The sequence below is a fragment of the Netta rufina genome, assembly GCF_964035555.1.
Source record: "Netta rufina genome assembly, chromosome: 6".
Lineage (NCBI taxonomy): Eukaryota > Metazoa > Chordata > Aves > Anseriformes > Anatidae > Netta > Netta rufina.
In genome coordinates this window covers 11,225,978-11,238,655 of record NC_140129.1, presented here as the reverse complement: position 1 = coordinate 11,238,655, position 12,678 = coordinate 11,225,978, and the positions used below count along the sequence as shown (strand labels likewise).

Sequence of the window (12,678 nt, the reverse complement as noted above, 5' to 3'; positions counted from 1 at the left end):
ACAGGCTATTCCTCAGCACATAAACACAGCTTATTTCTAAAGCTTTTAATGCAAGCTACATATCCATCCAAGACTTTCATTGCTCTTTCCCTCAAACTGCCTATATTTCCTGTCTTTATTTCTAGAACAGCCATAATTATTAATAGGCAGAATTCGTTAATGTGCAATAGCAACACAGAAGATCTATATTTGCTAGGCTTCATTTGACTGCAGTGGTGATAAAACTAGGAAAATATTGATCAATTATCTTTTCCTGAAATAGGGGCTCACAAGATGATGTTCTGTTGTCGTTAGCTTCTGCTAATTAAAACCTCTCAAATGCAAAAAGAGCCATGAGAAAAATTGTGTTTCTCAGAATGTAAATTTTAATGTTGGATTTCTACTATGGGAGCCAATTATGAATAACTGACACCGAGCAGAGTTCCAGTTCACAGCACTGGAACAAACGTATCTGAGCCATGACCGGGAGATTTCCATGGAACCTTTCTCTCTGCTGCTTCTGGGGCAGTTATGTCTTTTTTCATTCGGTGGTTGTTTCATTATACATTCTAGATGAGTTCCAACAGAAATAGAAGTTCATTAGACGAGACTTAGAGGCTGATTCGAATGACCAGTTCCAGAGCAATACAGTTTGAACAGCAAAAATAAAAGTTATTATAGAAGTGGCCAAAAGTGACAGGATATTGCAAAAAGCTTTAGCCAAAAGTTTCAGCAGCCATCTGTAAAATGGAAGAGACTTTTCCAACGTGTTTTGCCTTAGGGGTAAAATGACATACCTATTCAGCAGCCACTTTCAGATAAACAGCACCATACGCTCCAAAGGTCTACAGCTTGAATCACCTCTTGTTAAAAGACAAAGTTATCTTCGTTATTTTGTAGCATGACTGACTGAGCTTCTAAGTGTCCATTTTAAACAAGATTTCTACCTGGACTGAGAGTTCACAGCTAGCAGTGGTCACAGTGTGGTATGCAACAGCTAGCCTTCACGCAGAAAGGAGTCTCCTTCCATTTGCCATGTGCTAGCCAAATGTTTCTCCTTAATTCCTACTTAGAGTTGCTTTCTTTTAGTTCCAGAAAATCATGGATACCCACATGATGACTATTACATACCGGGTAACATACACTTTCTTCAGTACAAGGAAAATACATTTTAAAAAAATTCAACCTGTGAAATTTAAATTGCATTTTAAGGCTAGCTTTGGATAACTTGCAGCAAGAAAAAATGAAAACTTAATGAGTAAAGATAGACTCTTATCTAGACTTTAACCTCAAAGGAGCAAAGGCAGGAATTAAATTTTGCTGTATGTGTACAATATTAAAAAAAAAAAAACATCAAAATTAACTTGTTCTCTAAAGTAAATGCAGCCTAGAATCCATTCAGCCTGAAATTCCATGGACATCTCAAATTAAATAAAAGCTCCAATTTCCACATTGTTTCCACATCCTTATGCTGCGAAACAGGCAGCACGTCTGAAGGAAGGACCTGTTTGAAAAATAGTGAAAACAAGACAAAATCAAGTGGAAGATGAATGGCACACTGCAACATAAAGCCAAGGAAGGCTAGGTTTGGAAAGAAAGAGAAGCTGTGGCTAGGAGCGCAAGGAGCAGGACTAGAAGCCAGGGATATGTAACTGGACACAACAGGAGCAATCCAGAAAAGAAGAGGTCAGTCCCTAGGGCAGAAGAGAGCAGGCATTATGTTAGGCACCGGCTATATCAGACACTGCTTGAGGGGGGCTGTTTCAAATTGTTTCACTTGCTGTGTATGATAATTACAACAAGATGGATGCTAAAGAATTATTAATTATGCAGCAGACACTACCAAATAATACAATTAAATACTCTTCAAGTGCATAAGCACATAAATTGTTTCCTTTCTTTTTAATACATTTGTTTCACTGCCACATGACTTAAATGGTATTACAGTAAATCCCTGGAAATAAAGGCATTATCCTGCTGTGAAACTACTGCGAGGAAAGGAAGATCAACCCCAGTCCATTAAGATGCACTTCCCAATTATTTCATGCTGGAAATGATTCACTCGCTTTGCACAGCCATCCCAGCTCTCCAGCTTTAAAGATTCATTGGAAACATTCTCATTTCGTTCCTCTCTTCCAGTCTTAACTAGGTGACCATTTGTCATGCACTACTCTAAAGTGTATGTTTTCATCACCTAAAAGCTAAGCACTGTCTACTGTTACGCAAGCAAGTAAAGGAAAAGCATGTCATCTAGATTTAAGGTAGTAAACCAACATGCCTTGGAATCACTCCCAAAAGCACTTAAGACGGGAAATGAAACTTTACTGCCCCAGCGTATTATAGTGGTGCCCAAGAGCACTACGATAGTTTGGGATGAGGCTCAGAATTTCCATTAGAGACCCAATTTGCAGGAAGTTTAACTTGGCCATGAATATTTGCTTCAGGCTAAAAACTATTTTATAAGCTCTCCCTCCAAGTGCCAATAATTTAAAAAGTTTGGTTGGATTTCAGTCAAAGAATGGCTATAAATTTGTCATCTCATGCAGAAGACACAATGATGTCAGTGGCCCACAGACTCCCAACAGAGACTCCTGCTAGACTTGGGATCCTGCCGATTTCTTCCTAGCCTGAACTACTTTAGGTTAATTTATTGAAGGCTCACTCTTTAAACATTTAGCCAGATGGCTTCATAATTCCCCGACTTGCCTCAGGTCATCAAGAAGCAGCAGATGCAGACAATGGTATCACAAGCAACAGCTACTGTTCAGAGTCAGGCAGTGAATTTCTATTCTGCCCTACCATCAGCCAGCTGCAAAACACAGGCTCAATGCAACACTGGATTCATTTTCTTTCCAACACAGCAACTTCTATTAAAGTCTCTCTCCTGGTTTTGGGACAGGTATTCATCTTCTTCATAGTAGCTGGTGTGGTGCTGTGTTTTGGATTTAGGATGAGAATAATGCTGACAGCCCCCGGATGGTTCAGTTGCTGCAGAGCAGCGCTTGCACAGAGCCACAGCCTGCTCTGCTCCTCGTGCTGCCCCCACAGCGAGGGGCTGGGGGTGCACAGGGGCTGGGAGGGGACACAGCCGGGACAGCTGGCCCAGGCTGCCACAGGGACATCCCACAGTCACATAACTGGGGTGCTGACTAGGGCTGGGAGGCTGCCAGTGCTCAGGGACTGGCTAGACATTGATCAGCTAGCGGTGAGCAAGTGTGTTTTGCATCACTTCGATTTTTCTCTTCTTCTTTTTTATTTTTTTCCTCCTCTTTCTCTCTTATTAAGCTGTCTTTCCCTCAACCCAACAGTTCTCGCACTTTTACCTTTCTCAGTTCTCTCCCCCATCTTGCTGCAGGGGGAGCAAGCAAGCAGCTGTGTGCTGCTGGGCTGCCTGCTGGCCTAAACCACAACAGTACCATAAACAAATGAGCAAACATACGACAGCATTGTAGGGAAGATTCAGAAGAATAGGGAGAAAACTTTGAACAAATAAACATTTTTCTGAAGTACTCAACATATCAATAACTAGAACTAAAAATCTGGAAATCAAAATAAACTGACCAGGCTTTTTTAGCCAAGCTATGAGAAATTTAAAACAAGCAAGAATCAGACAAGCACCTGTTTTAGAGCCCTAAAACTCAGCATCTGCCTATATTTCAATCTGACTTTCATTACATGCAGATTCCCAAGCCATTCTGAAATGTAACACTCTCAATAATCACCTTCCCAGATCTTCTATACTACTAACCTCATTATCTGGCTGGCACTTGCTGTTTTTAGTTGGCCTCTGCAATTTTCTAAGCTTGGATTCCTCAGAATCTGTGGACTAAAAACAAGTAATTGCTTTAGATTCCGCGTGCTGAGGAGCAAGCTACTTACCTGAATTACATGAAAGGGGAAACAAGAATAACATTGTAATGTGCTCAGTTCTGCTGTGTACTCATCCATCTACATACCCTCTTTACCTTGCCTGGCTCTCTTTAAGCCTAATGGAGTAAAATTAAACACTATTTATATCCAGAAGCCTCAAAGCCAGCAAACAAGTACTGCCAGAAGTGCTTTCTCAGTTGTAACAAAAATTAAGCTACCTCGTAACAGCAGCATCATTGATATCCATTAATCCTGAATTTCTACCTTGAACCAGCAAACAAAAGAACAAAGGCAAACAACGAATGTTTAGACAAAGATCTGAATATTAAAAGGCAATGAAGAGATGGCTTTTAAGGCACTTTAGGACTTCACACTGAGACCTGAAGTAAGTTGCAGTGGCAGATGTGTTCCTTCCCAAGGATGCAACACAATGTGCACAGTCTACCACAGAGCACCTTTGCTAAAAGGAAATGATTTGACCCAAATGGGGCTTCCCAACAGTTCTTTCAATAAAAAAAAAAAAAAAAAGAAGGTGGAAACAAGCAGCTTAGACTAGAAAGACAAAAAAAATGCAGACATATGATTCCATCCTATGGGTTCTGCTATGGAAGAAGTAAGCTCAAGAGATAGACTAATGACCAGTTATGGCTCAAAGAAACTCTTCAGTCTCCATCCCAAAAGTGAGCTATGGCTGCAACAACAGCATGCATTATTGAGAAGACGTGAGGATGCAAGTACACAGTTCCAATCGTCGCTGCCACCCCCCTCTGCCAAATAGAATCAAATGTAGTGAGGAGAAAGCAAAGAATTCGCACAAGTCAGAAAATAAACTGCTTGTTAGATGTTCAGAAAGCACAGTCCAAAGGCTCAGAGACAGGAAGGTGTACACACAGCCTCAGCCACATTCTTACAAGATCAAATCCATACCAAAAAAAACCTTTCAATTCACGGGAGTAATTGCTGTTAAAGAAAGTACTTAATCGTTAAGTGAACATACAATACAAGACACAACCATTTCAAAAAAAAAAAATAATTCAGTCCTTACCACAGCATGCCAGAGGTTATTTTTCTCTGAAATAGAATTCCAATTACCTTTTTCTCTGCTTTGTCCTTTCCATGTTCTTTTACATGCTCCCCATCTTTTCCTTTGTCCCTCTGCCTATCCCTGTCCCGGTCTTTTCCCCTTTCTCTGTCTTTTTCTCGGTCTCTGTCCCTAGCCTTATCTTTGTCTCTTCCTTTCAATTTGTCTGTTTCTCTTCCTCCTTGATTTTTTTTCTCCTTTTCCTGTCCTTTATCACGTTCAGCATCATCTTCTCGTTCTATGTCTCCTTTCCTCTTGTTTTTTTCTGTTTCTCTTCCTTGTTTGGTTCTGCTTCTTTCTCTTTCTTGTTTTTCCTCTTCCTTAAAGGTGTCCCTTTCAGCATCTTTGTGCCCGTCTTCATTTTCTTTCTGTTTATCACTTTCCTTTTCTCTTTCTTCACTCTCTTTGGAATCTCCTTTGGGTTTTCTGTCTCTGCTTGAGCTTCTGTCTTTAATTTCAGTATCTCCTTTTCCCTAAAATAAAGTAAAAACTAAAATTTAGTGTCAATACACAGCAAGTTTATAACACGGTTACTTTTTACAGATAAAATGCACACGAAAAGAGATTTTAAAAAATAATGGTAGCCACTGTACCCGAAAGTTGCAAATGCCTACCTCTTTATCCCTATGGGGTTTTTGTTCTTCTGTTTTGGGCTCTCTGCTTTCTTTATCTCGAGATTTAGAGGACGGAGGTTTCCCTTGAGCATCAGCTCTTTCCCCAGCTAAGATCCTTTTTACAGCAGCATCACTGGAGAGCTGCAAGAAACAGAAAAGTTCCCTGAAATGACTCGGTTATTTTGTTATCATCTCCCTTCTTCCTAACTCTGTAGTCAACACGACTTTTTTTTCCTTTTGAAATAGAGCTTGTATTTCTGCTCTTCCAAAAACATTCACAGGCATAATAATGGTCCTTTAAGTTAAACACCTCTTTGTAATTCTCATAACAATTTGACTACATGTACCAGGACTATATACATACACCATGCTTTTCATTAGAATCACTAATTCTGCTAACATACATAAAAAAACCACACACGCACCATCACATTGCTGAGGAATTCTTCCTGAAACAGGATTTGCTTTTAGATCACTAAAACCAATTTTGCCCTGAGGGTTGACTCCTGATTTGCAAATATAAAACTATGGATTTTTGTGGGTTTTCACATTTGGACACTAACATTTGCACATTAGCAACAATTGCCTGAACTACGTAAGTCCAAGCAGCACGGTCAGCTCGTCACTGAAAGTATCAAGCTAGAGCCTGAAGCAAAACTTTTCCACAACGCACATCAAGCTTATGCTTTACTAAAAAGCCAAGGGGCTAATTATCTTTGTTCAAGTGGGTAGACGGTATCCTTTGGATATTGAATCTCTTCACACCATGCTAAGAGGCTGTGCCATCAAGAACATTCTCTAACTCGTCCCATCTAAGTGTACACGTTCATCAACTTCCTCCTTCCTGATCTGAAGCAATCTATGTGGAAGAAGTCTGTATAGAACACTCAGCTAACTAAAAGAAAATAATATACATTTAAATTAATAGATTAGCAGACAAAGATTATCCGAATAAAATCTCCATACAGCTTGTACACATTATAGGACTTCACTGTGAAATATACACAATTTGTTCACATTCATAACTTCAAGGGTTTTCAACTAATATACCCAGAATGTATTTGTGTGGGGACCTGGCTCAAACTCTGCTAAGGATCACATATTATATTTCTGTTAATATTATTAATAATTATTATTATAAGCGGTGAGTCAACACAGTATATCTTGTGTAATGAGTGTCAATGTCTGTCACAAATAAGCTCTGAAAGTATGTAAAATAAATAAATATGTAACTATGTATATAAAATATATATAGTGATGTCATACCTTATTTAAGCAACACTTCCCAATCGCTTGAAGAAATTCATTTGTTTTTTCAGGTTCATGTCCAGCCACAACACGTGCTGGTTTTACTGCCAGTGGCTCTCCTGTTACCATTACAACAGCATCAATTGCCTTCTGAAGGAAGCTGATTTTGGCATCTTTATCCTAGAAAAACAACAATTAAGAAATAACATTGAGACTCTAAAATAATTCCATGTACCACCTAAAGGTTAGGAAAGCTCCGACGGGAGGAATGGCTGCAGAAAGTGTCAGGACAACAGGAGCAGCTGAGCTGTGGATCATGAGGAAGCTTTGACACAGATGCCAGGAGCCAAAGCATGGCTGAGCTCCCTGGGGATGAAGCACCACGAGCCACCCTGCCCACGCCTCAGGGTCACCCTGCGAGGGCTGGGAGCCCAGCTTAGACCTGCCCCAAAGCAGCGGAGCCTCTTAGGAGAGCAGTTTCCAAACCTGGAACAAGGGATGCATTTGTGCATAGATCTCTGCTTTTTTTAGACTCTCCAAGGTGAGTTGTGAATTTGGAGAGACTCAGGCATGTGGGGATTTGGGCACGTGGTTTATAAGGTCAGGGAAGTGAGCTACCCTGCTTTAGTTAGCCATTTATTTCTGATTAAGAAGTAACAGCTTTGAGCAAGGATGAATACTGAACGTCAATAACCAATTTAAAAGTAGAATTCTGTGGTTTGTGTGGGTGGTTCTTGTATTGTTTTTATTATTATTATTATTTTCTTTTAGGTGTATTTATCATTGAGCTGCAGTACACTTTCTGACACTGTTTTCAAGAGAATAGATACATGTTGCAGAAACTACAATTTTGTATAAGAAATGATGCAAGCATTACCAAAAGAAACACTAAAGAGTTACAACAGGATTGTTACAAGCAGTTATTGCTCAGGAAGACAACCATGTTGCCAATTTTTCGACACAGGAGTCCCGGTCTTACCGGACTTGTGAGTCCAAACTGAAAGGCTTACATGCTTATACACGTACTTTACAAACCAGACTTAACAGTGAGTAAAGAAAACATACAAAGGATGGTGGCCAAGAGATACAGGCACATACTTTATCTCCACAATTACCAGATGTGTTTTAGTTTTACAATTACAATCAACTTTCCCCAAGTACCCTTTAGCAAAAGCGATGACTCTTGGTGATTACAGAAAAACATTACAAAAATAAGAGCGAAACAAAACAACACCCACCAACTAAAATGTTATCAGACGGTTCACAGCACAGAGAATGAAATCGTGGTGTGAAGTCTCTGCAGCTGCAGAATACTGGTGAGGGGGCGTGGATTTATTCATAAAGCAGAGTAAAATTCAAGGAATTTTACCAGTCCCATCACAGAAGTCTACTTACTCATCCTTTAATTTCTTGAGTGGAGATAAAAGATACCTTACTAGCCTGTTAAAAAGCAAACCCACGTGAGAAGAGTTCTCTATGTGTGTTTTAACAGGTGTTGGTTCGGAAGAGTATCAGCTACAAGATTTAAGCCAATAACCAAAAAGCTGACCACTGACATTTCACTTTACTTCAGCGAAGCGAGCAGTTTTAACTACGCAGTAAAACACCTGATTCTGCACTGCACTTCTTTACCATCTGGGCATCTCAAGAGCATGGATCCAGAACGATCTGGACCTAATTTGACAGATATACCAAAATATAGGAGAGCACCAGAAGCCAGTAATTCCTCAGCTGAGCAAGGCCACTACTCTTTAAAGGCCATCTGGCAGCATTATCTGCTCCTGTGGCACTGGAGCTTTATGTGGCTGTCCGTGTGATATCCCAAGTCCCAGAGCTGCTCCATAAACAAAACCTGGGTTGTGCTGCAAGCATGTGAATGATAGCAAAACGCGTGGGAAGACGGCCTCCAGAGCCAGGGCACTTCCCGTCTTCAACTCTTCCGAACAGATTAAAACAAACAACTGCCACATAGCTAGGATTTTCAGATGTCTCCATCAACATCAGGGCCACTTCACCCTCACCAGTGATCCCTGCATTCAAAAACAAAAAAGGAAGGAAATGCTGCACCCTCCTTTGATTAAAATAGTTGTCCGTCTTTTCACGGACATATGCAATCTGTTAATTCAGGGAAGGAAGCGGGACACTATTCTAAATCAAATATTTTAAGATAAAAGTGATCCAGAAGACCCTCCGATATCGTTGTATACAGTGATCACAGCACATATGCCAGCTGCTGCTCTCAGCCTCCAGCCATCTGCAGGTAGCTTTGGTCTCCACGGAAAGACTTCTCCCCTCCTACCACAAAATGCTAACTCTCCTGATTTTCTTAAACTCCAACAGAAATCACAGTAAGGAAGCATCCCTTGACAGACAAATCTTTCTCCCAACTTGTGCTTTGAAAAGAGGTACACAAGCTAGAGACGTTTTCCTCAGCATTTTCATCTCCTTTTCCTGAACGCCTGAAAACAAGATCTTATGGACTGCAGGAAAAAGCTCAAAAAGAGCTACTCAGGAGGTTGGTGCAACTTCACAGATACCATGGTATGTAGATATTTGTATCTACATACAAAAAGCTGCTTAGAGCTGCTAGGAAATGTTTTTGCAATCCACAAAAGAAAAAATGAATAGCGCTCTGCAAACAAGGGACAGCACGTGCTTAGCTGCTCACCTTCACTGACCCTATTGTCAAGCTTCAACAGGGAAAGCATGAGCAAAACCAATCAATTGTGCAATTAATTTTAGTTATCCCTGCAACAGCAGGAACAGTCACAGAAATAAATGTACCTATAAGGCCAATAATTAGCTGTGAGCAGTGCATAAACCATTCGTGCAACTGGCTGCAGGGTTGGCAAGCCAACACTTTAGTTGCTATGTTAAACAATCACCAAAGGATGTAGCTGTTTAACTAGCAACACTCCACAGGCATTGTGTGCCACAAGTGACACAAGCTTTGAATCAAGTTGGTTGGTGGGGAAGTCAGCAGCCCTGGCTCAGCGAAGAGGCAGACACTGGGAGAGCAAACACAGCCTGAAGTCATCTGTGCACTTAAGAAAAGCATTTCTCAGTAACAGCATTAACTTCCCTCAGTAATTGGCCATCCACAGACAGTAGTAAAAATGCTGTAGAGTGCTTATAACAGATGAGTGCCTTATTAGAATTGTATTATAAAGCAATAATATTTAATGTATGTGTATACAGCGCACAGATATGCCTGTATATACACACATTTTTTAAAAAGCAATAAATAAAAGAACATGCATTCTATCGATGAACCTCTGGACTCAGGAAAAAGCTGTGTGTGGATTTCTAGTGGTTGAGATTTACTATCAGTGCCTGACTGCTTCAAGGCAAGTTCCCCACATAATGATTATCATTATCTGCAGTACAGCAGACGTTTGGAAACCTAGGTTTAGTCATCGGTTAGATCTCTCTGTTTTGAGATGTGCACAGAAATAGTTCTTTAAACATGACAGCTTGTTTGCGTCCACCCACTGAGCTATACCTATAAACATGATCTACAGGTGTTTACCCTACACGTTGCATAATCTAACCAACAGGCTGCAAATATCCTTTTAAAACTTCTTCACAGTGTTAAGTTAAAGGCAGGCAGCAGAAGCTGAACACAAAAAAGACCAGAAAGGCCTTGTGGCAAGTTTCAAAGTGTTCACGTTGAAGCTGGATAAACAGGGAAGTTTCATACCCACCTTGACATTTTCTGATTTCAATTCAAACTCTGTGTAAAGTCCTTTCAGAAAACCTGTCACTCTGATCACCTGGAAGACAGAAGAAAAGGCACAAGTTAGGAGCACTCGAAGGTTTCTGTGGGATAATACTCGGGTGGCAGCAGCAGGCGAAATGGCCCGCTTCACTTCCAGAGGCAGTGCAGCATTTGGGGCTGTGCCTGCGGCAGGATCGGGGCTGCTCGAGTCTGTGCACCAGGGAGACGTAATCCTTGCTTACAGCTCCGGCCTCCCTCCTGTTTAATTCCACCTTTAACCTTGGCAGACGTGGGACACCCGCAGAGTTAACGCGGGCACACGCACTTCAGAGGCAGCTTTCTGCTCTTACCTCTGACCTCTTTGTGCACAGCCACGTGTGGAACCAGAAGCTCAAGGAACTGATACATATATAATAAAAACAGACAAAAATCCTACTGTCTCCCCAGTGACCTCTTTGTGCGCAGCCACATATGGAACCAGAAGCTCAGGGAACCACTACACATATATTTGAAAATAAATTAAGAAACTATTATCTCCCCTGTGATGTCTTTCAGCACAGCCACATATAGACCCAGAAGCTCGGGAAATTGATACACATATATATTAAAATAAATAGAGAACTACTGTCCCCCTGCTAACGTCTTCGTACACAGTGAAGTATGGAACCAGAAACTTGTGGAATTGACACATATATATTAAAAATAAATAAAAAAACTACTATCCCCCCACTATCCTCTTCATGCACAACCGCATATGGAACCAGAAGCTCAGGGAACCGATAGATATATATTAAAAATAACTACTAAACCTCCACTGACCTCTTAATGCACAGCTGTGTATGGAACCAGAAGCTCAGGGAACCAATGCATGTATATGTTAAAAGAATTTAAAAACCTACAATCCCTGTCGCTGACCTCTTAATGCACAGCTGTGTATGGAACCAGAAACTTTGGGAATTGATAGATATATATTAAATTAAATAAGACTACTGTCCCCTCACTCTTGGTGTACAGCGACATATAGAACCAGAAGCTTAGGGAACAGATACGTATATATTAAAAATAATTTTAAAAAAACACTCTTTGCCCACTGAGCAACTCGTGCCCAGCCACGTACGGAACCAGAAACTCGTGGAACCGCCAGATCCATTCTAAAAGCTCATGGAACCGACCCGTATTAATCAACCCACCCCCAAAATCCTCAGAAACCACCCCAAAATCCGCACCCCCCCCCCCCCCAACACCCCGCAGGGGGCGCGCTGCCGGCCCGGCCCCCGTTGCCTAGCGACGGCGGCGCACCTCGGCGATGACGTCGTGCAGGTAGCGGAAGGGCGGCCTGCTCAGCAGCCGGTCGGTGAGCGGCGGCCGCCGGATCACCCGGCCCAGGGCCTCCCGCGTCTGCCTCAGCACCGCCTCGTTCATGGCCGCCCCACAGCAACGCCGCCGCCGTCACCGCCGCCACAGCCCCGCCGCCCGCCCGCCCGCCACCGGCCGTCCCGGCCTGCCCCGCGCTGCCCAGCGGCCCCGGTGCGCAGGCGCGCGCGGTTGCTAGGCACGGCGCGGCGCGGCCCTAGCAACCGGCCCCGCCGCCATCTTAGGGGCCCGGGGGGGCGGAGGGGGTAGGGTTGGGGAATAAAGCAAAAAAGAAAAGCAAAAAAAGGCAAAAAAAAAAGCAAAAATATGTGCCCTATCTCAGCCATGCCAGAACAGACAGACTATCTGGGAAAGACTCCCTAGAACAAACTCTAAAAGTATGCTGTCCCATGCAACTAGTCAGACCTCAGTCCCTTACTTGAATAATTATCAGACAAACAGTGAAGTACCAAGTGTTCAGAAAGTTAATATTTCTTGAGGTGATTTTTTTTTTTTTAAACTGTTCTTGAAATAAAGTAAAATATAAGAGTGAAGACCTGGGGAGGAGCTAACTAATCTGATCCCACATCACATTCCCTGTCAAAGCCAGGACAAGGCAATTAAAGGGAAGGAGAGCACAGGGTCCCCAGCACCATCACTGTCTCCTGCAGGTGAAAGACACTACTGCCTTCCCACCAGGCAGCTTACTACACCCCTGTGCAACCTCCTTTGTTCTTGCCACGTTACATCCCTTAACAAAAAGGGAAAACTTGGCTGTTCCCGAGTGTTCATGCTGCTGCCAATTGTCCAGACCA

At 42.1% G+C, this 12,678-nt stretch overlaps 1 protein-coding gene across 1 annotated transcript in view; it reads right to left on the bottom strand.

The window, feature by feature from the left end:
- The window catches only part of TRAF3IP1 (TRAF3 interacting protein 1), a gene marked incomplete at its 5' end in the record, with an annotated part of 42,253 nt that extends 30,321 nt beyond the window's left edge, over window positions 1-11,932 (bottom strand). The window contains 6 exons of the mRNA XM_084289033.1: window positions 3,728-3,805; window positions 4,942-5,403; window positions 5,545-5,685; window positions 6,811-6,972; window positions 10,497-10,565; window positions 11,810-11,932. Coding sequence (XP_084145159.1) covers window positions 3,728-3,805; window positions 4,942-5,403; window positions 5,545-5,685; window positions 6,811-6,972; window positions 10,497-10,565; window positions 11,810-11,932 — 1,035 coding nt within the window. The remainder of the gene's footprint in view (window positions 1-3,727; window positions 3,806-4,941; window positions 5,404-5,544; window positions 5,686-6,810; window positions 6,973-10,496; window positions 10,566-11,809) is intronic.
- Between the last annotated feature and the right edge of the window lie 746 nt (window positions 11,933-12,678).